Raw genomic sequence first — 23,479 nt, 5'->3', positions numbered from 1 at the left:
TTCTTAAAAAACACTTTACGACTCCTCTAGAAACCACAGGTAAAGTGTAACAACTATCAATCAAGAGCTCATTCTCAGAGTTGGGGGCTGATGAACATAGTGTTACAATCAAACCATCAGTTTCAGAAATGTATCAAGAAACTGCTTGAAGGGGTCCTGCAACCTACCGCCCAGTGTTTGATAAGGAGGCCTCACTGCCTTACTCCAGAAAATTTAGCTTCATGGGTTAACGTTCCATTAGGTAAACTGGTTACCAATTGGGCGGGAGAAGGACCAAAAGCACATTATACATCAAATCAAAAGCCTTACTGACCACCAACGCAAGTCTTTTCCATGAAGAGGGTCTTTGACAAACTATATCCTCCTGCTCCCCTTCCCCGCATCCTTCAAGATATCCACTTCGTACAACTGCCAGAATGTAAGCGTTAAGTGACCACTAAAGAGTGGCCTAGCCTCAGTGATGTCAAAAGCAGCAGCAATTAACGAAATTCAAGAATAACAGGTGGAATCTGGGTTTGAATATAGAACTGCAGGGAACGTGTGAAAAGGTCTTGTCATCCACCTGCGATTTTATCCACTGACTTTGTCTGTTTTTACCCATATGTTCTTTTATTATTACATACACCTAGAGGCCTGAGGCCAACATGTCAATGAGAGTTTTTTTCTTGTTTTTTAAACAATGTTTCATTAAAAAATGTTCAGGTTAAAAATAAAGTCCCCGAATGCCAGTGTCTTGCCAAAAAACATGGCAGGGCCGATTAGTCCGATTAGGGCCAGGTCCCTTTCCTCCCTAGTCACCACAATTTCTAACCTGGCCCCTCCTCTTCCCAGTCCAGAGCGTGATGTGGAAGGTTTCCTTCCACGTTCTTTGGAAAAGTGCCGGCTGTACATGCTCCTGCGCTTCATGGTCTTGCTCCTTCTCGGCACGCTGTAGGTTGACGTGCCAGATGCAGTTCATCCCAGTACTTCCTCTAGCAGTGGGTCACTCTTCAGTAAATCACCTCATACACAGTTGCTTTTTTGTCACCAGATCCAGTAACAATAAACTGGTCATCAGGAGAGATGTCGCAGCTCAGCACAGACGACGACTCCTTGGACTGCAAAAGAACAAAACAAGTCTGTATCAGATGAGAGAAACAGCATTGTTGAGGTTGCATTGGCATAGTCAGAATTCCTCTCTTTAGTGCAAGCAGTTTGAAAAGCACGTTTGTAGGTTTGCAACGGAAGCAAAGGTGAAGTCAGCACGCCGACTTTCTAAATTAGTTTCATTACGATAACATAGCTCCTCATGAGGCCACCATGTGCCATCGATCAGTAAATCTGAAAGCCGTGGAGACAGACCCATGCAGGCTGCAGCACATTTCTGAGGGACAGCATGGGCCTTAAATTATGTTATGTTACTTTGCATTTATATAGCGCCTTATGTACCCATGGTATGATCTCAAGGCGCTGGTAGGTTGAACGCCCTCGGGAACCAAAGTTCAAGTCAGTAGAGAGAGGAGAGAGAGTCATAAGGTGCGTGTGAGCACCGGATATGTGTGCAGCAGGTGTGGCATTCATGTGATAGCTGCTTCTTAGCGGTAGGTGTGGTGGTTGGGAGATCAAGAGTATGTGTTCGTTCTGGGAAGTTGTTATCCAGACCGATTCTGGCTGCGTTAGGCCTGAGGAGAACGCGTAGGCTGGAGGGTGTGTAACCAGCTGCGTTTAGTTAGGATGATGGGGAGTATGAGGCAAGTGATGGTATGAGAACAGCTATACCGATGGTGTCATAGTATCGCTGTGTTCTAGTTGAGTGGTGGTGTAAAGAAGAGAGCAAGCATGGAGATGTGATATGGTGGTTTACCTTAGGTGCTTGAGATCGAGCACATTCCAATAGTTCCATGCACTCCGACCATTCCATGCACTCCAACCATCAACCATTCTATGCACTATAGATCGTTCCATACACTCATTTGTACAGTTTCATATTGTGCCCTCTATCTGTTCCGTGCATTCCATTCGTTGCATGTACTCGCTCAGTTCTATGCACACTATCAGTTAGATCAGTTCCATGTATTCCTTCTGATCCGATCTATGCATGTTATCCCTTCATCACCTGGTCTTTCATTTCATTAGTTCTACCCACGTTTTCCGTTCTCCATGCATCATCCATCCACATACTTGACCCGTTCCATACACCCCGTTTAACTCGTTGCATCCACATACGTCATCCGTTCAACATAAGTTATCCGTTCGTCCAGCTACTTCATACGGTCCACCCACTTCATCCGTTTCATCCACACACTTCATCCATTCCACCTCCTTCACACGTTCCATCCACTTACCCGTTCCAACCACTTCACCGGTGCAATGAGCAACTGCAGAGAATGCAAAGGAGTCTGGCCAGTATAATAGGAGGTATGTGCTTTAGGTGTACACTTGCTCCACTTTGTGGGGGACTAATACTACTGTGGTTAAGGTTGTCTCCTAAATTTAGGAGGAAACTATCGGATCTTTACAGCTAATCAACTGGCACTTCGTGGTAGACAACAGACTAATCAGAAACCTTGCCAAACCGTGGGTGTCAATATTAGAGACAAATGCAGCAGCTAACTGGTGATTTTTTAGGGGCAACTACCAGCCAGCAGAGGTACACAGTTTTCAACTTCTGCTCACTTGGCATAAGGACATTCATCCTTCTGTATGTGGGGTTGGCCCTGTTCCAAGCCAGGTACGCAAAGCAAAGATTCCATAGCTGCCCAATGTCCCGTTTGTAGACTCCTCTTCCCTTGTCTACAGCTTAACCTTCTCTCCTCCACCCTCTTCCCTGAACTTCACCGGATTCCATCTTAAAATGTAAATAAAATATCAGACTCTACACTGTATAGATCCCCTTAGTGTTCCAGACTGCACAGTGATCCCTCACTTGTTTCTTAAGTACCCCCTACCCCCCCAATCTCTCTCTCACTCACACACACACACACACACACACACACACACACACACACACACACACACACACACAATCAGAATTCTGGCATCCACACAATGTACAGCCAATGCACTGTATGCATGAAAAGCAGCAAACCGAGAATTCCTTCTAGGAATGTCTTACCTGGAATATGCTGGCTCCATAAGGAGTCCTCCAAGCATTCAGCAGGTTGTCCTTTCCAGTGCTCACGAACCATTTACCTACGAGCCAAAGCAAATCAAGGTTAAGATTTGGAGAATTTTTGTTGAACAGCCATTTTCATCAAAGTCCATGTTAGATAGCTACAGGTGTGCTTGCGGGTCAGAACCAACAGCAATACCCCCCACCTTCCCAATTCCATATGAAAAACCTCATTCCCCATCCTACTCCCAAATCAACAGGCCCCACCAGCAATTCAACAGTGTTGCCCCATATTCCTCAAGAGTTTGAGAACAGAGACAAGTATAACGAGATACTCTAGATTACTCCTGTGTACAACGATGTGACATTTACTCAAACTACAAAACATAACTTGCTGCAGGTGCAAAGCTAGAGAAGACCTGGTTACCTTTTAAAAATGATGCCTATGGAGTGCCACAATAGTCAGCCCTGCCAACCATGCTCCTCAGTTTAGAGTGGAATGAACGCCGGAAGGGGTGCAATATTTTTGCATAAAAGCTTGAGAGCGCGACTGCTTTCATGGAAAGTGTCAAATGAGTTACCATCAACTGAGGCTTCTTAATCCTAAGAAAATTAATAGAGAACCTCCCAGCCACTTCAAAGCAAGGGCACTTTAACATGGCAAACCAAACTTAGTAAAATAAGCCCCTAGTTCACACATTAAAAAAATAAAACAAATTCAGCCATAAATTGAGATTCGAAAAAAAGGAATGCTGCAGGGAGCGCAATATAAAGGACGCTGTGACATTCATTTAAACTCCCCCAGCACAACATGGGGAAATGTGTCCAGACCATTTTCTGAGATGGATCTAGCCAAGTGTGTCCATGCATTGCATAGCACACCACCACCACCATAAAGCAGAGAGGAGAAGTTACTTACCGCAAGAGGCAAACTGCAAGGAAAGAACGCAGCTCTCATGCAAGTGCAGCTGGTATTTGTCAGGTTTGGAAACGTGCAAGACCTCCACATTGCTACTCTCCATGCCCACGGCCAGCCACTCCCCAGTTGGACAATAACCAAGAGAGAAGATCTAGAAAAAAACCATGAAAGATTCAATGCAGAGCCACTGCTTAGATGTATGTTAGACACCTGTATATCTGCTTGATTTACAATATTGTTGCACTCATGCCACTGACTTACCATCACCCTGCCCCAAAAAATAAAGCACCTTCAGAACCTAAGATCGGAGGATTAGAGCATTGTGCTTTTGCCTTGATTGCATGGCCTAAGCATGCATTCTTTTCATTAAATTGTCGGTTTCTGTAAGCTGCTGAGCCAAAGGGCTTATTGTCAGTTCTTTGTCTAGGCAGCCTGTTGAAGGACGCATACAAAAAAGGGTGCTTTTTAGGCCAGTTGGGTGCTGCATTCAAAAGGCAGGAAAACGGGCCAAAACCCCCACCAACTTCCACGTTGGCAGGATTTACTTAAAATCGGGGGGTTGATTCCACTGAAGCCTCCATTTCGCCCTCTTCCATGCCACATACGTGCCCTCCTCTCAACACACTCCCAGCCCCCTCCTCAACATACACCCATATTTTCCTGCTATTCGTGCCCTCCTGCGGATCGCTGGGGCCTGCCAGAATCTGCGCGCACTTGTGTGCAGTGTGGACTGGGCTTGGCCTGCTTCCACGGGCTGCAGACTTTAGGGCACCCTTATATGCCTGCAAACTTGGGCCGAAGAGGGTGTACTTTATTCTCTTACTTTGGAAAAAAAATATTTTCCAACTATCCACTGTATTTTCTCTGCACCCTAAAGGACTTTAGCATGGTGGCATTTTCGACCCAACTTGTGACCAACTTGTATCCAATAAATTGCCCTTCCTGTGAATTGCAAGGAAAGCCTCAGGCAAACACAGGCTCAGCCTTACTTATATCCCATCAAGCATTCCACAACACTAGAAAGGAATTTAACCTCGCTGAAAGGGTAGCTATCCAGAGGATTGCCAAAACAGCTCGGGTGTTTGAAGGCCTGCTTAGTGAGATCTAGTCTGGAAGATCTCAGACCATAGCTATGATCTGGACTTGAACCCCCAATCCCCTTTCGTGGCCATCAGTGGAGACCAGCCTGGTGCAGAACCACTGGATGAAAACGTCACCAAAATCAGCAACCCCTTCTGCACTGGAGATCTGTAAGGATTGCATGTACTTTTGACTGTTTTACTGTACAGAGTTTATTTTCTGATCTGGGCTTGTGACATAGTTGCAGGTTTGCCACACTTAAGTGAAATTGTGTTATGCTGGCCTATTTGGCAGGATCATACAGGTTGTTTCCCACTGGCGGCAGATGTTTATTCTAAATCTTTTGATCATGAAGGATACACAGAATCTTTTACTCTTTATATGGGTGCCCTTTTTAAGACTCTCCATAGTGTCTTTTAAATGTTGTCCTCTTTGACAACTTTTTAGTAATAAGTTCCTATTGTTGCTGGGTTGCTCTAGGGGCTTCTCTTAACTTTCTCTGGCTACCCTAGTGAGAACTATTCTCATTCTAAAAGGTAACATGAATGTTACCAGGACAAACTTACATTACGTAGCTGGTGGCAGTTTACCTTTTTACCTATTTGGTGCACCTTTACCGTGGGCTGTTTCCACAGCCCCGGTAAAGGCACCATGGAAGCCCATTTTACCAAAATGGCCCACCCTTATTTTTTCACTATTTTAGCATTTCTTGTCCTTGTCCATTCTTGTCCCTTCCCCTTACGTCCAGGGCAGGAAATTCCTTTGTGTGTTTTTTATCTTCGGCGGGAGTAGACTCCCCGCCCATGCTCCAGAGTGTCTGAAGGCAGGAAGCGAGGGAGGAGTCCAAAACTTTGCAGTCCTTTGTTTCCGCCCGAGTGTGAGAATCCAGTTCAATCCGAGAGGCTGGATGTCCTGACAGGATTGCCCCCTCCACCCCCCAAGTTTGAATGTTGCAAGGCTGTTTGATTGGCTGGGTTCCTGCATAAAAGTCAGATCCTGGAAGCTGAAGAGGTAGTCGACCACTGGAACCAAAACCGAAGAGGAAGCCTGCGGTTACCCTTCCTTCGTATAAACCTGGGGACTCTGAAACTGATGACAGTGCCTGATGGGACCCACTAGACCCAAGAAAAACTGCATTTTGAGCCATTCCACACCGTGCTGCGCCCTTGCTGGGCTGGAATACCTCCGATAGCATGGGACCTCGGGCCATTGCGCTGTGCACGGTCCTCCGAAACCCGAATCTCGCTGAAACCTTATGGGCATCCTGCTGGACCTCCAGAGACGTGAATCGAGTCCGGAAAGTCCCCTCACCATAGTGCTGGACCTGGCAAACAACAGGAATCTGATCAGCGATATTCTGTCTTCTCCTGTGCTCCTGAAAAAGGCGCCAAATCCACAGAGCCACATCCAGCCGCGAGGAAAACCTTGCCTAAAACCTTCCATGTGATGCTTGCTGCAAAAGTTCCTTCAGTGTCCTGTCTGTCTTCTTGATGAAGGAATTCAACAGCTGGATTTTAGGCTGCAGATCTTAAGTCCTCCTACTGCAAAATCTTCTGTACTGAAGTACTGTGCTGGCTTGGGTGTTTACCTATCTTAAGGCTCTTGTGATTCCTGTGTAGTTTAGTTGCGTTTTCTTTGATTGGGAGGTCTTTCGTCCCGTTCACCCAACCAGACTGCTGGAATCATCCTAGGGTGTCTTATCTGAAGTCCCTGGAACCCCAACTAACACTAAAGTAAGATACTTGTTTGAAAGGTCTTCCTCTGGAACTCTAAACCTTTCCTGCAACTGAGCCCTATCTCAACATGCGTACAACTGGCTCCTAGACCACTACGGTCCCTCTTCTGCCTCAGAGAAATCGTGTACTAGAATTGGGAAGGGCTGGATACTTTAATATGGGTCTGTCTTGAAAAGGAAACCAAGTGTTGAAAAAGTGACTTACTTGTAAATTAATTAGTTGGTAACTGTAGCTCTGAGAGTACATAGTTACAACAAAAAGTTATTGCATATTTGTTCGGCCATTCTGAAAAGTAGACATAGGATTTACTAACCTTGAATAAGCTGTGTGCCTTCTTAAATAAGCAATCCCTAAGTCTTGCTTTCCTAAGAAACTGCCTCACCATTCTAACAGAAAGTAGACTGACTGTTAAGTTAATCACCTGTGAATTGGGTTCCCCTCTTCCCAAAAGCAATGCTGTTGGTTTCACTTTATTATTCCTGTTAGGATAATTGTAAGAGTGTCCCCAATTGGGTCTTGCTTTCCCGACTTGCTTTTAGCCTATACAGAATAAGACTGCTTAGGTCATACTTACCTTTAAAGTTGCTGGAAGCGCTTTACAAAAGTATAGAGGTCTTAGTTACCTTAGGTTAGCTGCGTGCCTTCCAAATATAAGTTAAAAAGTTATTGCTTTCCTTAGTCTGTACACCGAAACGCAACTGTAATTGAAGATTACACAAGTATAACTGTTATCCCAAAAGAAGTTACATGTTTTTACTGTTCCTAGAATACATGTGTCACTATTCTGCAAAGTATATTGTCCAGTTGATATTACTATGTGATTTCTTGCTGAGCGTCACAGTACAACTGTTAGGGTATACTACCCTTGTATTACTGAAGGTAATCCAAAAGTAACTATTGGTTTTTACTCCCCATGAATAGATTTGACTTACCTGTACTACTGTTAGTTCTCTAAATAAGGTCTATGCTTTGGTCTGTGAACTTTAAAGCAGTGTCGTGTTTATAGAATTGTGGTCATATATAATGTGATCGTACTTATTTCCGCCAAGATTTATCAGGGCCTACTTGCATTTAAATAAACCATATATTTTTACAATACATAGTGTTTCGGTGTTTCTTTGGACCATTTGTATTACACACTCTTTGTAGGGATTCTACAGCTCTACCTTCCGCCTAAGATGAGCCTGGCTGCTCAGTCTACGCAACAATGAACTCAGGTGGTGTGTAGCCCGTTAGGTAGGAATTGGTGTAGTAACACTTTGTGAGACTACACAACACTTAGCTGCTTGGTATTAGGTAACCCATCCTTTGGTATAGGTCTGTACTACACAAGGGTAATGTGGGAACAGTTTAGGCTGGGTTGTAGTTTGGTGAGGACAGGAGGTGGAGGAGGGCGTTCAAGAGACCAGAAAAGAAGAGTGCGGAAGAAATGTTATGAGGTTATTGGAGAAAGTGGTCTTGAGCGTGGAAGTACAGCAGTGATAAGAGTAGGAGTAGAGAGGAGGTGGGAGTATTTGTAAGCAGAGGGGGCGGCAGTCGTAGTGGGAGTGGTGTAGTAGCAGTGGGAGTGAGAAGTGGTAGTTGTCAGTAGTAGTGCCTGTAGAGTGTGGTAGTGTGCAAAGAGGAGAAGCATTATTAGTAGAGAAAATCTAGTAGAGGAGGAGAGATAGTTGAAGTGGTAGTAAAGGAGTAGTGAGGCGGTAGTGAAATATGGAAGTGGTAGCAGTAGTGGCGATGTGGAAGGGAGAATAGTATGAAAAAGGGGTGAAGGTACATCAGAGGAAGTAGGGGGAGGTGGTAGTAATAGTAGTGACAGGAGTTGAAAAGAGAGGTAACATCAAAGGGTGAAGGTAGGAAGACAGAGTGCAACATCGGAGGGATAGCAGAGTGGTCAGTAGGAGAACATCTTGGAACCCAGTGTAGAAGTGGGTCAGGTGAAACCATGTGTGCATGACGAGTCGGTGAAACCAGGTAGAACGAGGCGCCATCCCCAACTCCATTAGAACATGAAGCAGGATTAGGTCAGGGAAAGTTTGAACATCCCCAGGGAGTTAGGCAGCCATCTACTCAGGGAAACACCAATAGCCTATGATAGTAAAAAGACAGATGGCGTCACTGAGCATGACGACTAAACCTGTTGACTTATGGGTTAGGGAAGCGGGAAAGGAAATGGGGAGATTGAGATACAGAGGGACGGCCTAAGTGCCAAATTCCCCTAGGCCTGGTTGGCCTGAAAATCCTGAGAGTTCATTAACCCATCTGTTTGTTCCAAGGATGTAAAAAAAACACCCTCGAAACAACATTTAGCCCCAGAGTGGTTACTTGTGGCAGACCCATTCACAATGTATGCTGTATATGTACAAAACATTCAGACTAATATCCGGCAACCTATTTGTATTTCTCCATCTGTACTGCAGGTTTATTCCTGTGCACTTAACAGCTTCTATCTGACAGTGCTCTATGCATTTCATTGGAGGGCATGTCAAAGTGAGATTAAAAAAAGGAGGGTACTGACGAGTAATAGGAAATACCTAGGAATTAAATAAAATAAATGTGAATGAATTTGACACCTACTAGTGGCATTGAAGATTTGATTTTTGTTTTCATTTATTATTTTTTTAACATGCATCTACACCTGCCATGATCAAATCATAACCTTGCATACAAGCAAGGGACATGGCCAGTTCATAAATGTAACCAGAGAACATGTAGCCAAAACAGTTCAGTATTGTATTAATCGTACAGGATCAGTTTTAGCAAAGTTCCTCAACTACAGACGCACACTGGGGGCTTCATCACGAGTTGGGCGGTAACGCCGGTGGTATTACCCCTACCGCCAAACCCCCCGGTGCTATTGGCGCCGGATCACGGGTTTGGCAGAACGGTTAGTGCCCATTGGGCCCATTCGGGAATTCCTCATTTCCCAATGGGGAAAATTTGCACTATTACCGCTGGCGGTAATAGCGCCAAAAATCGTCAATTTTGCTGCGGATTTCCCTCCCAGCTCCGAGCTGGGGGGAAATCTGCCAAGGCCATGATCTGATGGACCCTTAAATGCGGCGGTAATAGCGCTACTGCCGCATTTAAGGGGTTACCACCAAACTCGTGATGAGGCCCAGGGACTTTAATTTCCGTGTGCAGTGAGAGAGCAGGTCTGTTTGGGTACAGCTTTTCTAGACTCAAGAGACAGATCAAGCATTGCGCCATTTTGCAGAACGGAAGAGAGGAAATGCCTCGTCTGAGATGACTGGATAGACATCATCTTATGCCTCAAGTTTTAATTCTGCTAGTATTCTGCTTGTAAGAAAGTCACACCCTCTTCATATTTGTATCTGATTCGGATGGCTTGGTGTTAAGAGGATCCATGTCGCTCCCTCCTGTGGCCACCTCCAAGAAGCCTTAACCTCAGTTTACTGGGTGCTCACTGGGAAGCCAGAGCTCTTGTCTAAGAAATAAAAACATTCACACATTGCTTCATGGGATGATCGGGACCTAGCCAGGCAAAGCAGGGAGTTTTCACACAGAAAAGAGGCGGCCAGATCATGCGTCTTCCAGGAGAGCTTGCCCTTTATTGCTTTCTTGACATGCTCGTTAATTCAACACTCGAATGAGTGGTATACAATTGAAATATGAAACAAATCACAATATTCTCCCACCAACATACCTTAGTTTGTGGAAAGCTCTGTAGTATAGAGAACCAGACTAATCAGCTGTCCAATGTGCAGCCAGCCTTGAAAGGCAAGTGAAGATGCAAAGAACGTGGTGGTCCGAGCCCTGCCCTGGCACCCTGGACTGTCATGCATCATGTAGCAGTGGTGGATGGAACCAGATCCCATTCCTGTACTTGTGTTTCCCTACTGCCTGCTTTTGGCCAGTTGATCATTCTGATGACAGCATGGAAGAGCCTCAAGGAATAACCCTACACTGTGGTGTTAGTGTCTTGGACAATGCATAAGCTCACAAGGGAAGCTGTCCTGCACCAAACATGATCTGCCTTTGAGGCCTGAAATGCCAGTCTGTGTATGTAGAAGTAAAAAGTTTTAGTTGCCAGGAATTTGTCCCTAAATGGAGGAATACTGGCCGTGGGGCATGTAGAAACTCAGATTAGGGGAGGAGGGCAGAGCTGTTCACTAAATGCATGGCAGCAAGCTACACACACTGCTCATATGGGCGCGCTGAAAATTCTGCAGGTGTCTTAACGTCTCCATATGTGTAAGATTAACAGTGATACTACACAGTCTTAACACTGCATGGCCAGTTATTTTCCTTACACAGCAATGGCTAGCATTGTAATTGAATAGTGTTTCAGTCCATAGCTAGTTTAAAATTAGAATGACAATTCTAGGTCTGGCTCACAGCTCTATTAAGAGCCCCCAAACACACATTTTACCACACGATTTGCGACTTTGTGTCCTAAGCATACGCATGTTAGACTCAACCTCAATTACCTGCGAGCTAAAGTCATGTTGCTGTAGCTGTCGACCTTCCCTCAGATCCCAACATCGCACTGTGTTGTCAAGGCCCCCAGTCCACAATTTTGTACCATCGTTGGAAATGTCGATACAGCTGGCTCCATCTGTGTGACCCTGGAACTGCCTGGAAAGATAGACCGGAATCCATGTACAAAAATAAATTGTGAGCAAATTACTGTTCAGGTCTTTAAGTCTATTGTCACAAACTGCTTTAATTGCTGCGTGGACCCACAAAAGATTGTTTGATGGTCAAGGCCTGCTGTAAGCACCAAACAAGACACTCAATTTATTTATTTTATTTATATTATGGTCTTATATTTAAGATCGTTCATACATAAATTACACCATACATATAATGCATTAAAAGGAGAGAATAGAAACAAGTAGAAACAAAAGGTAACGACGACATACATCCAAATACATTGCATTCCCTTCATTGAGATATAAATCATAAAAATAAAAAACGTGTGCTAATTGGGAAAAAGGGAGACCATTTTTATAAATAGCAACTCGTTCACCACCACATCAGGTCAGATTATTGTTCCAACCTCAACTCCCTCCTAGTTGCCTATACCAGTGCACATTGAATCCAAAACAATGTGGTCATTACTGCACGTATGATGAAAACCTATGTTAATTCATTCATAAGGTGCATACTCTTGTTTTGTAAAGGCCAGAGAAGCAGCGCTGAACCATCAAAACCTCCTGTATCCACCAGAGGCACATGCTCCATGCTCCTATCCTCTGCATACACCAAAGACAGCTGCTACACAGAGCGCCCAGATACAGTAAACCTTTATATCCTGTTAAAACCATCATGCAGGATTATGCTGTATGGTTCACTCCAGCTGCATGACATCTAGAGACGTGTACCCTCATCAGTCAGCTACCCTCTAGATCCACACAAGCTCATAATGTTATGCTCCAACATACCAACTGTAGCGCAAACTGATCGATACACTGCAAGGACCAAGAAAAGGGGTCCATGTAGCAGCCTTCACAGTCTATTCCACAGATTGAATCACAATCTTTACAACCAAGTCTTTGTTCATCAGCAGGAGCCCTCTGAAGAACACAAGCAACTCCCGTATGTATGCATGGCACCATCAAAGGTGCAACATGCTATACCTGCACAAATCAATACAGAAAAAACATTTGGTCATTTTTTTCAAATTCTCTAAATCAATAAACAGACACATGCGGCGAGAGGCTGTTTATCGACGATTCCTGGTTTCGGTAAGGCAGATACCCAAAGGCACTCGGCAATCAGATCCTGCTAAATAGACACAAAGGCGTTCAGTTACATTTAAAGGAGCCAAATGTGCATATTCCAGAAATATCATTAACCCGCTGTTGTAACATCTGCCCAAAACAATGCAGCAATTGACAAAAACGTGAGATCCTCAGAATGCACATGGCCAATTGACATGCATTACTTACCGTAAAAGCATTTCTGATGATTGTAACTGCTTAGATTCACATGCTGTGCATATAGTCCAACATCCAGTGGTAACTGCAGAGTATTGCATCTTGCCTTTCGAGAATCGAAAGGGGACGTCGATATGGGCGTGCCTGTAACACTTTCCCTAATGTGAATGTGTAGTGTACCCAAAATCCCTCACGCGCCGAGGTCTCTCCGGTTATATTTTTTCTGCAATGAGGGAGCCCAAGGCTATAGTTAGTGAGTACATAAAGAGAGAAAGTAGTAAGATGTCTATGTTCCTTCCATCCGAGCGGGGAGGAAGGGTGGGCGCATGTGAATCTAAGCAGGTATAACCACCAGAAATGCTTTTACGGTAAGTAATGCATGTCTTCTGATGCTTGTTAATCTGCTTAGAATCACATGTTGTGCATAAGAGTATTGATCAGTACCCGGAATTGGAGGTGGCTTGTGAGAAGGAACCTTAGTGAAAAGATGTCTCAGTACTGCTTGTTCCACCTGAGAGTCAGATCTAGAATGAGTGTCTAGGCAATAGTGTTTTGTAAAGGTGTGTACAGAACTCCAGGTTGCCGGTTTGCAAATGGACTCTAGGGGAACATTTGCAATGAATGCTATGGAAGCCCTTAGTGCCCCGAGTAGAATGTGCTCTAGGCTTCAAGGGCAGTTCTCTCTTAGCAAGAATGTAACAGAGTGATGCATTTGACAATCCACCTTGAGATTGCCGATTTAGAGACAGGATCCCCCTTCTCTACCAGCTGCCACTGAAACAAAAATTTGGTTAGTCTTTCTCTGTGGTTTAGTTCTGTCCAGGTAAAACAGGACTGCCCTACCCACATCTAATGTGTGTAGCCTACTTTCGGCCAGGTTAGTAGGGTTCTGGAAGAAAGTAGGCAGTTCTATTGATTGGTTCACATGGAACTTGGAGATAAATTTAGGCGCAAAACGAGGGTGAGTGCGCATTACCGCCTTATCTCTGAACTGTAAGAAAGGGTCTAGGACTGAAAAGGCCTGTAGTTCACTAACCCTTCTTATAGAACTGATCGCCACTAGGAAGGCTGTCTTATAGGCAAGATCTTCGAGACTTGCCTTATGCATAGGCTCAAATGGAGACCCCATAAGTCTGGTTAATACCACGTTCAGGTCCCATCCGGGAGCTGGATTTGAAAGGGGGGGGTGAATCCTTTTGACCCCTTCCATGAGAGCCTTAATAACTGGTATCTTCCACCATGACACCTTTTGTTGTGACGTAGTGTAGGCTAAGAGAGCAGCTAAGAACTTTTAGGGAATTAAAAACCAGGCCCTAGTCAAGCAAGTGAGTCAGGTACAATACAATGTGAGTAGGAGAACAGTCAATGGGATTGATGCTCTTGGTACTGCACCAGATAATGAAGAGTTTCCATTTACTGGAATAGCAATAACGGGTGTTAGGTTTTCTCGCTTCCTTAAGTATGTCCATGCATCTCTGAGGGAGTTGTACGTGTCAAAACTTTATGAACTCAGGAGTCGGCCCACTAAGTTCAATGTTTGTGGGCATGGGTGAAGTGTCTCCCCTTTGTCCTGAGACATGTTGTACGGGCAAGGTAGTTTCACTGGGTGAGATAGAGACATCTCCATCAGATGAGCGAATCAGGGTTGTCGGGCCCACATGGGGGGCCACCAATATCATGGTGACTGGTACCTGGTGGATTTTGTGCACCATTTTGTTGAGAAGGGGAGTCAGGGGTGAGGGGGGAAGCGTAAACAAATTTCCCTGACTATGTGATCCAGAGTCCGTTCCCGTTGTTGAGGTTCTGGGGTACCTGGAGGTGAAGTCTTGGCATTGAGCGTTCTCCAGAGTTGCGAACAAGTCAATCTCTGGGAAGCCCCATTCTGGGAAAAATGTTTGAGACAATGTCTTCGTGTAATCGCCATTCGTACTCCATGGGTAGTGGGAAATCTCTGCTGAGTATGTCTGCCAGAAAATGGAGTTCCCCTGGAACATGTTGTGATAACATGAACATGTTGTGATTGAGAGCCCACTTCCAAATGTTCTGGGACAGTTTGGACAGCCCTGGAGAGTGAGTGCCCCCCTGTTTGTTCAGATAGTACATGGCCGTGGTGCTGTCTGTGAGGATCAAGACCGTCTTCCCATGCAGTTGTGTCTGAAAAGCTTTCAGTGCTTTGAATACTGCTAACAGTTCCAATAGGTCTATGTGATTGGATGCAATGTCTGACGACCAAACTCTGTGCGCCGTCTGTTGAAGCAGGTGAGCGCCCCACTCTGTGAGAGATGCCTCCACTTTGGGGGAGGAGGGGTGGTGGTGAAGGATTTCCCCTTCAAGAGGTTCTCCCTCGACCACCACCGTAGCGAGAGAACGAGGGCTAGCGAGACAACCACTAGATCGTCCCATTGTCCGCTGGCATGACACTACTGGCTGTTGTGCCACTCCTGCATTGGACGCATGCGCAAGCGTGCGTGAGGAACCAAATAAATGCATGATGCCATCACCCCTAACAGTCGCATTACTTTGCGTACCATCACCTTTCGACTGGCTACATATTGAGGGATCGGTAACCGCATGTTTTGGACCGTCTGGTTGGAGGGGAAGACAAGGCCGTCCTTTGTTCGAATTAGAGCCCCTAGGAACTGCTTGACTTGGGTCTAAACTGGACTTCTTGTTGATGGAGAATCCCAGGCTGAATAAGAGGTCCATCGTCTTTTGGATATTTCACAGGCATGTTTCGTATGAATCCCGTTATGAGCCAGTCATCGAGGTAAGGATAGACCGGGATGGATAACCTACGCAGGTGAGCTGTTGCCACTGCCAGTACCTATGTAAATACTCTTGGTGCTGAGGCTATGCTGAAGGGTACTACCTTTGACTGATAGTGCTTGTCCTGGATTATGAATCTGAGTTATTATCTGTGCGCCGGCAACATTGAAATATGAAAGAATGCATCTTTCATGTCCAATGTTGCCATGTAATCCCCTTTGTGAGCAGGGGAATTACTTCCTGCAGAGTGACCATTCACAACTTGACAAACGTGTTCGCTGGGCGCAAATCTAGTACAGGGCGCATGGTGAGATCCTTTTTGGGTACAAGGAAGTACACTGAATAAATACCCTTTGTTTACCTGTAGAAGAGGCACAACTTCTATGGCACCCTTTTCCTGCAGGGTCTCGACTTCTTGTAGCAGGATGCGCAGATGTTCTGGTGTCAAGAGTCTTGCTCATGTAGGTCTGAATTGGGGGGACTGGCAGAATTCTATACAGTACCCATGGGCGACGGTCTTCAGTACCCACTGGTATGTAGTTATCCCCTCCCTTGCTTGAAGAAATGTTAGCCGGCCCCTGACCGGGGAGGCATGGGAAGGGAGCCGGATCTGCGGGTCATTTTTGGCCTGAGGCCGGGAAGCCTCGAGGGGTAGAATTCTGACCCCTTCCTTTACCAAGTCGTTGGCCTCTTGGGGGATACGGGGTGGTGTAGATGTTGGCTCCTTGGGTAGAGGACCAATTATTTCCCCAAGCTGTATTGGTTTTGAGGGAAACGTTGACCACAAAAGGACAGTTTAGACCCGCTCCCCCTCCTCGGAAAAAACTCTGGGTGATCTGATCTAGGGTCTTGAGGGTGTCCTGCTCCTTCTTAGCAGTTTTGAGCGCTTCCTCAACCACCTTCCAAATAAATTAGTCTCCTCCACCGGCTTATTTATTAATGAAGCTTGAGTCTCTAGTTTAAAACCAGGAGTTGCGTAACCATGCGTGACTCTTCAGGAGGGTACCTTAAGCTAAGGATCTGCCAGCTGTCTCTGCCGTCTGCCGCATCCAAAGTATTTTTAAGGATACTCCGATTAACCTGCCTGCCTTCAGCCACCATGGAGAGCAGGCGAGTTTGCAGCGGTTCAGGGACTTCTTGAAGGCCCTCCTGTAGCATGGCCCATTGTGCATCGGCATAGCTGGCCAACAAGGTTGTATTATTTGTGATGCAAGTGGAAAAGGCTGCAGCCGCAGTGACCCTTTTCCCAAGAGCATATAGCCTCTTACATGCCTTGTCAGGGGGTGCCTCCCCAGTTGATAGGGGAACCCCCTGCTCTCTTCCTTGTTGTTACTACCAGTGAATCTGGAGTAGCATGGCCACTGATGTAAAGGGGGTTGGGGGTGTCTAACATTTTTCTACCCTAAGATTTACTGCTCTAGTTTGGGTAGGCGTCAATAAAGAAGGGGCCAATAGCTCTTTTTTGATCAAATTTAACAGAGGAATAGCTTGGCTGGCTGGTGATTTTTCTTTTAGGATGTCCTCACAAATTCAGCTTCTGCAACAGCTTCCTGGGTAGCAATGTGGAAATGTTCCGCTGCTTTCCTTAATATGGCTTTGAAAGCCATTTGGTCGTCAACCGGGGAGGCTTGTTGAGTGGGTGTGGTTGGCAGGGAATTCAAGCACAAGGAATCAGATTCTGGTGTTGGATTAGGTGACTGCCTAGGCTGAGGATCAACCGGGTCGGGGGTTGTCCCTGCAGCCCTCTGTGGAGTCCAAATGAACATCCTTTGTGTCAGCAAAGGGATATTCATCCTGATTGTATAGGTCCACAGGAACCTCCTCCTCAGTGAGGTCATAAATATACTCTTCTTCCTCTTGAGAAGGGTCAAAGACTTTTTGAAGCTTAGCCACAGGGAGAGCGGGATTCTCCTTTCTAGGCCTTTTGGGCGTGGATTTCTCAGAGTTCTACAAATCTCTCTAGCCTCTCCATACATCCCTCAAATTTCTCCCTGGTCCAAATGGATGAACCAGAGGGGTCAGGGGTGGAAAGAGCTCCTGTAATGGATCTTCCATCGCCAAACGTCGATTTTTCTCCTTCAATGTCAAAGAAATCCCTCCAGTGCCTTCCGAAAAGTCCTTTCAGGGGACTGACGGTTGACGAGTGTCCTGTTTGTCCTTAGGCCTCTCCGTGGGTTCCGATGAATCCTTTGGCCTATCCCTGGATTTCGACGAATCCTTGGACCGTTGCTTCTGACCATCCGCCGAAATAATCCTGCGCAATACTTTCGGTAATCACTTCAGAGTCGGGAAGTTCAGGCCTGTGGTTACCTTCGGCGGAACCAGGCCTTCTCGACCGTGGATGCTTTCTTCCGATGCATCTCGACTGACTCCTGAATATTGGGGGCAGCACCCTTCAATTTAGAGGGCCCAGTCGCAAGGTGCACCTGCGGTTGCAGGGAGAGCTGCAGATCCTGACAATCAGCGGGCACGGCCAACATTTCCGGTGTGCCTGTTGCCGCTATGGACCGCTTTGACTGTTTCGTCGAAGACGTCCCTGGGGTTGTGTTCTTAGTGTGTGAAGCGTGTGCGTCTTTGTCACTGGGGTGTACAGTCCCCATAGCAGGACCTGAGTCTTGCCTAGCGGGGCTGGGGACAGACGACGCAGAGCAGGAATGCTCCTCCGAGAGGTCAATCGCCTCCGAATCGGAGGCTTGTTCGTCACTCAGCCCCTCGTCACAATCGGCAGTTGTGGCAGCGGGAGTACTAGACTCGGCCTGCGACATTCCATAGGCCGCCCACCGCTTAACATTGCGCTCCTTTGGTGTTTTCAAACGTAGGAGCTTGCAAGTCGCACAAACCGTCTTGCCGTGATTAAGGGGACGACACAGATTACACTTAGTGTTTATCCTTCCAGGGAAATTTGGCTTTACAAGAAGGACAAAACCTAAACAGAGTCCTCTCCATAGCTGAGGAAATGTATAGTGTCGAAATGACCCAGGGAACAAAGAGGAAAGGGAAAGGCATTCTTAGAAAAGGAAATGTTCACCCCGACCCCACTCTACCTACTGTGTAGGCCGGCCAGAAGGCAGAGTCGACCCGAACACTGTCCGAAGATCCGTGGAACCGGCTTTGGTGGAGATCTGGAAACAGCAGTCGATGGAAGGGACAGTAGGATAATATTCAATAAGGAACAAGTTACTTACCTGTAACTGTTGTTCTCCAGCATGGGTCTGGCATGGATTCACTTGCTCATGAATATTCCCAGTCGTAAGGCTGGGAATCCTCGGTAAAGAAAAAATCAGTTTCAGTTTCGTTTCTGAACTGTCTTTCTCCTAATAACCAATCACTGGTCTCTGGGCCATAATGCCCCCGGCCAATGACTGCCCTCCACCCAAGCCCCTCCTCTGGCAGCCATCTTCAGATTTGATAGCACATAAAGTGGCAGTAGGAACAAGAGAAGAGCTGCAGAGGGGTAGGAGGGAGGGTTTGCATGTGAATCCATGCCAGACCCATGCTGGAGAACAACAGTTACAGGTAAGTATGGGGTCTGGCATGGATTCACAGGCTCATGAATACAAGAATACATAGCAGTTCACACATGCACAACCACGGGAGGTGGCAAGGCTCAACATTAAGCATTACATCAACTCGCTATTAAGCACCTCTTACCTCCTCACCAGGCCCACCTTCAGGCGAACAGGTTGCGCAGCACTGCCTAGCCGACTCTGGACTCCTCCCTGGAATCCCGGTCGACGCAGTAGAATCTCGTGAAGGTGTGCGTCGACCTCCACGTAGCAGCCCTGCAGATGTCCAGCATGGGCACACCAGACAGGAACGCCGTGGTAGCAGCGATCGCTCTGGTGGAATGGGCTCTGACGGCCGGGCAACGGTCGGTTTGCCAATTGGTGACAGTGCATGATGCAGCCGGAGAGCCATCTGGAAATGGAAGCCTTAGAGAGGGCCTTCCCTTGGTTCACAGGTCCAAAATTCACAAACAGTTGTGATGTCTTCCGAAGGATCTTAGTGCGGTTCACGTAGAACTTCAGTGCTCTAGCTATATCCAGCGAGTGCAAAGTCCTCTTGGCCAGCGACGAAGGCGACGGGAAGAAAACAGGTAACACCAAGGGCTCATTGAGATGGAAGCCCGACGGCACCTTGGGCATGAAGGAGGGGTGCGTCCTCAGCACCACCCTCATCTAGTGGAATGTCAGGTAGGGTGGTTTACAGGAGAGGGCCTGGATCTCTCCCATTCGTCGTATGGAGGTGATGGCCACAAGAAACGTTGTCTTCCACATTAGGAACTTCAACGGTGCCGAATGCAGAGGCTCGAATGGCAGCCCCATGAGCCTGCTCAGCACCACGTTGATCTCCCACGCCGGGGCCGGAGCCTTCACCGACGGGAATGATCAGAACAGTCCTTTCATAAACTCCTTCACCGGGCGATGAGACCACAGAGATGATTGCCCCGGAGTTCTGGTGTAGCGGGGAATCGCTGCTAGATGGATCTTGATGGAGGCATGAGCTAGCCCCGCTTTGGCCAGAGACAGTAGGTACAGCAGCACTTGAGGGGCCGTAATGCGCAGAGGGTCAATCTTCTGTGCACGGCACCAGACAGAGAACCTCTTCCATTTGTGTCCATAGCACTTGAGGGTCGAGGAAGCCCTGGCCTTTGCAAGCACCTCCTTGCAGTCCGCCAGGATGTCGTACCCTCCAAACTCTAGTGCTGCAGGATCCAGGCCTGCAAGTTCAGCGACCTCCGGGTCGTGGTGGAGGATGGCGCCTCCTTCTCTGGCGAGAATATCCGCGTCTGTCGGCAGTTTGACTTGGGGGGGGAGGGGAACTGACATGTCCAGAAGGTCCGGGAACCAGATCTGCCTCAGCCACGCCGGTGCGACGAGGATCATCCTGCACCGGGACTGTCTGAGTTGACTGATGAGTCGCAGCAGCAACAGCAACAGTGGGAAAGCATACAGGAACAGGCCGTCCCAGGGGAATGAGAAGGTATCGCCCATGCTCCCCTGCTGGGGAAACCTGCTGGCGAACCTCTGGCACTGGAGTTCGTCGCGAATAGGTTGATCTGGGGATTGCCCCATCGTTGGAATAGTATATCCACTTGATCCTGCCGCAGTTCCCACTCGTGGCACGAGCGCAGCTCCCTGCTGAGTGAGTCAGCGATGGTGTTCTTTATTCCTGCCAGATGGAAGGGTACCAGAAACATCCCTTGGGCGACGGCCCAGTGCCACAGATCCTGGGCTTCCTTGACTAGGGCTGGGGATCTGGTGCCTCCCTGCTTCCGGATGTAGAACATCGTGGTGGTTTTGTCTGTGAAGATCCTTACCACCTTGCCCTTGAAGGACGGAAGGAACGACCTTAGCACCCAGAACACGGCTCGGAGCTCCAGGACATTGATGTGTAGTGACCTCTCCTCCGGGAGCCAAAGGCCTCTTGTGTGGAGATCTCCGGTGTGTGCTCCCTATCCCTCCAGGGATGCGTCCGTCACTGTCTCCTGATGTGCCGGGGTCTGGAAGTCCATACCCGCCGCCAGATGCGCACGGGTGCCCCACCACCGGATCGCTTGGCGGAAGGTCTCCTTGAGCGAGATCCTGTCTTCGAAGCTGCCCGCCGCTTGCATCCAGCGAGCGTCGAGGAACTCTTGCAGTGGACGCATCCGCAGCCTGCACAGGTGCACGAGGTAGATACACGAGGACATAATGCCGAGCAGGAACTTGATGGACCTCACCTTGGCCAAGTCCATGGTCAACAGCCGTTGCACCTTGCCCAGGATGGCCTGTGTCCTTTCCTCCAACGGAGAAGACAATCGCGCCAGTGTGTCGAGCCTGGCTCACAGGAACAGGGCGACTTGCAACGGTACCAAGTGGGATTTCGCGAAGTTGATCGAGAATCCCAGATCCGCGAGCAGTTGGACGGTCTTCGCTGTGTGCACGACGGCGAGTTCTCTCGTCTTTGCTCGGAAGAGCCAATCGTCCAGGTAGGGGTAGATGTGGATCCCCTGCAGGCGCAGCCGCGCCACCACTGGTGCTAGGCACTTGGTTAACACCCTGGGCGCCGACTTCAATCCGAAGGGAAGGGCCTTGAACTAATAGTGTCGCTTTTGGACCACAAATCGCAGGAACTTTTAGAATGGGGATGTGGAAGTAGGCATCCTCCAAGTCCAGCGACGATAGGAAGTCGCTTTCCTCCAGCTGTCCCAGTATGTGCTGAGGGTGACCATCCGGAACTTCTGGGACTTGATATACTTGTTTAGACGACGAAGGTCCAGGATGGGTTGCCAGCCGCCGGTCTGCTTTCTTACGAGGAAGTATTGCGAGTACACTCGGAGCCCCGGAGCCTCTTTGGGACGAGCTTGATGGCTCCTTTCTTCAGCATCGCCCTTACTTGCAGCAGCAGTTGAGGGACGTGGTTTTTCTTCCTGGCCACGGGTGGAATGTGGGGACACTTCCTTAGAAACTCTAGCGTGTGCCCGCGGGCCAGGGCATCCAGCACCCAGCCGGCCTCCCACCGGGGTTCTCAGGTGGGGGTCCGACGCTACGGCCTGTTCAGTCCTGCTTGGCAGCAGCCTTGCCGCCTTGGTCTCCTTGACGACGAGATCCACCTGTCTTGCTGCATTCCCTTGTAGGCCTCCTGCGATGAGGAGCGTGCTGCCTGGCGGTACGATGAGGAGCCGCCGCCGAATCCTTTGGAGGCACCTTGCTTGCCTCCAGAGTTCCCAAAGGGCGGCCGTCGTTGAAGAACACCCAAGGCCTGGGCCGTCTCTGTGTCGGCCTTAATGGCCTGCAGTGACTCGTCAATTGTCTTTCCAAACAGGTTGTTCCCGTCGAAAGGCATGTCCAGAACCCTGGTCTGCACGTCTTGGCGGAAATTGGTTGCCTTGAGCCAACCACGCCGGCCCAACCGGTGTCGGCAATGTCTGTGGCCACCGGTATGGCGTGGTCCAGCGCCACCTTGCCTTTCTGTAGGATCTTCAGGGCCTCAGCCCTCTGGTCGTCCGGGAGGAAGTCCAGCAGGAGAGCGATCTTAAACCACAGCTCCCTGTTCTAGCGAGCCACAATCGCGAGGGCCATTGGCCACTTTAATCGTCGCCGCCGCCATGACCCGCCGTCCCATGGCATCCAGTTTCTTCGCCTCGCTGTCCGGCGGGGAGGTCGAAGTTGAAGCCATCGCCCCTGCCGCTTTCTTCTTGGCTGCCGCGGAGACAACAGAAACCGGGAACGGCTGGGCCCTAAGGCACATGGGGGTAGAATCCGGGACCTGGTACTTCTTCTCATACCGGTCTCTTAGCAGGAGTCGTGGACGGGTTCTTCAGGCGCGACAGCCCCTAGTCCAAGATGTCATCCAGTAATGGAACTGAGAGGACAGTCTTCCTCTTGGCCTCACGCCGTTGATAGAGGAAACCTTCCTTCTGTTCTTCGGGGCAGAGCTGGAAGAGCTTGGATGCCCTGGCGATCATGGTGTAGAAGGAGCCAATTTCGTCGGGCGGGGAGGCCCGAGGAGGTGGTGATGGAAGGCACATCCCGTCGTCACCACTGTCGTCATCCATCCCCGTCCCCGTCGTGGCCGTCTGTTCCCACATCATCCCTTGGATCAGGGGAAGGAGATGAAGGCTGCAAAGGCCTTGAAGGCTGGAAGGGAGGGGGGGTGAATCCTCCTCCGCTTGCTTGGAGGGCTTCCCGACGGTCCAGGCTCCGCCGGATTGTCCGCTGGGGGTAAGGGCAGCCTTGTCCTTATCTCCGTACACAAGGCGTGGATCACCATCAAGATTGCTCATGAGTTGTCTTGTGGCATAGGCACCAGCGGCAAAGGTTGGGGAGTGGAATCCTCCGCCTCCACGGGCTCCTCGTCGGCACCGCCGTCGCCTTCTTCGTCCGCCTCGTCGGGATCCCTCCCGTGGGACCGGACCTCCTCGAAGTTCTTGTTCAGGATCTTCGCAACTCCAGCCAGCTCCTCTTCAGAGGCGGTATCTGTGTCTGTAATGGACACCGGGCCC

General features: G+C 48.4%; 1 protein-coding gene across 3 annotated transcripts in view; it reads right to left on the bottom strand.

Moving 5' to 3' along the window:
* Positions 1-595: 595 nt before the first annotated feature.
* The window catches only part of LOC138569820 (transducin-like enhancer protein 1), a 654,895-nt gene continuing 632,011 nt past the window's right edge, over positions 596-23,479 (bottom strand). For all 3 annotated transcript variants that reach the window (XM_069648175.1, XM_069648192.1, XM_069648183.1), the window contains 4 exons: positions 11,275-11,422; positions 4,011-4,161; positions 3,095-3,171; positions 596-1,097 (listed from right to left, as the gene is read on the bottom strand). In XM_069648175.1, the coding sequence (XP_069504276.1) occupies positions 990-1,097; positions 3,095-3,171; positions 4,011-4,161; positions 11,275-11,422 (484 nt within the window). In that variant the 3' untranslated portion in view covers positions 596-989. The remainder of the gene's footprint in view (positions 1,098-3,094; positions 3,172-4,010; positions 4,162-11,274; positions 11,423-23,479) is intronic.

Source organism: Ambystoma mexicanum, chromosome 1p (genome assembly GCF_040938575.1).
Source record: "Ambystoma mexicanum isolate Mex_15411 chromosome 1p, UKY_AmexF1_1, whole genome shotgun sequence".
NCBI lineage: Eukaryota > Metazoa > Chordata > Amphibia > Caudata > Ambystomatidae > Ambystoma > Ambystoma mexicanum.
This window is presented reverse-complemented; position numbering and strand designations above follow the sequence as displayed.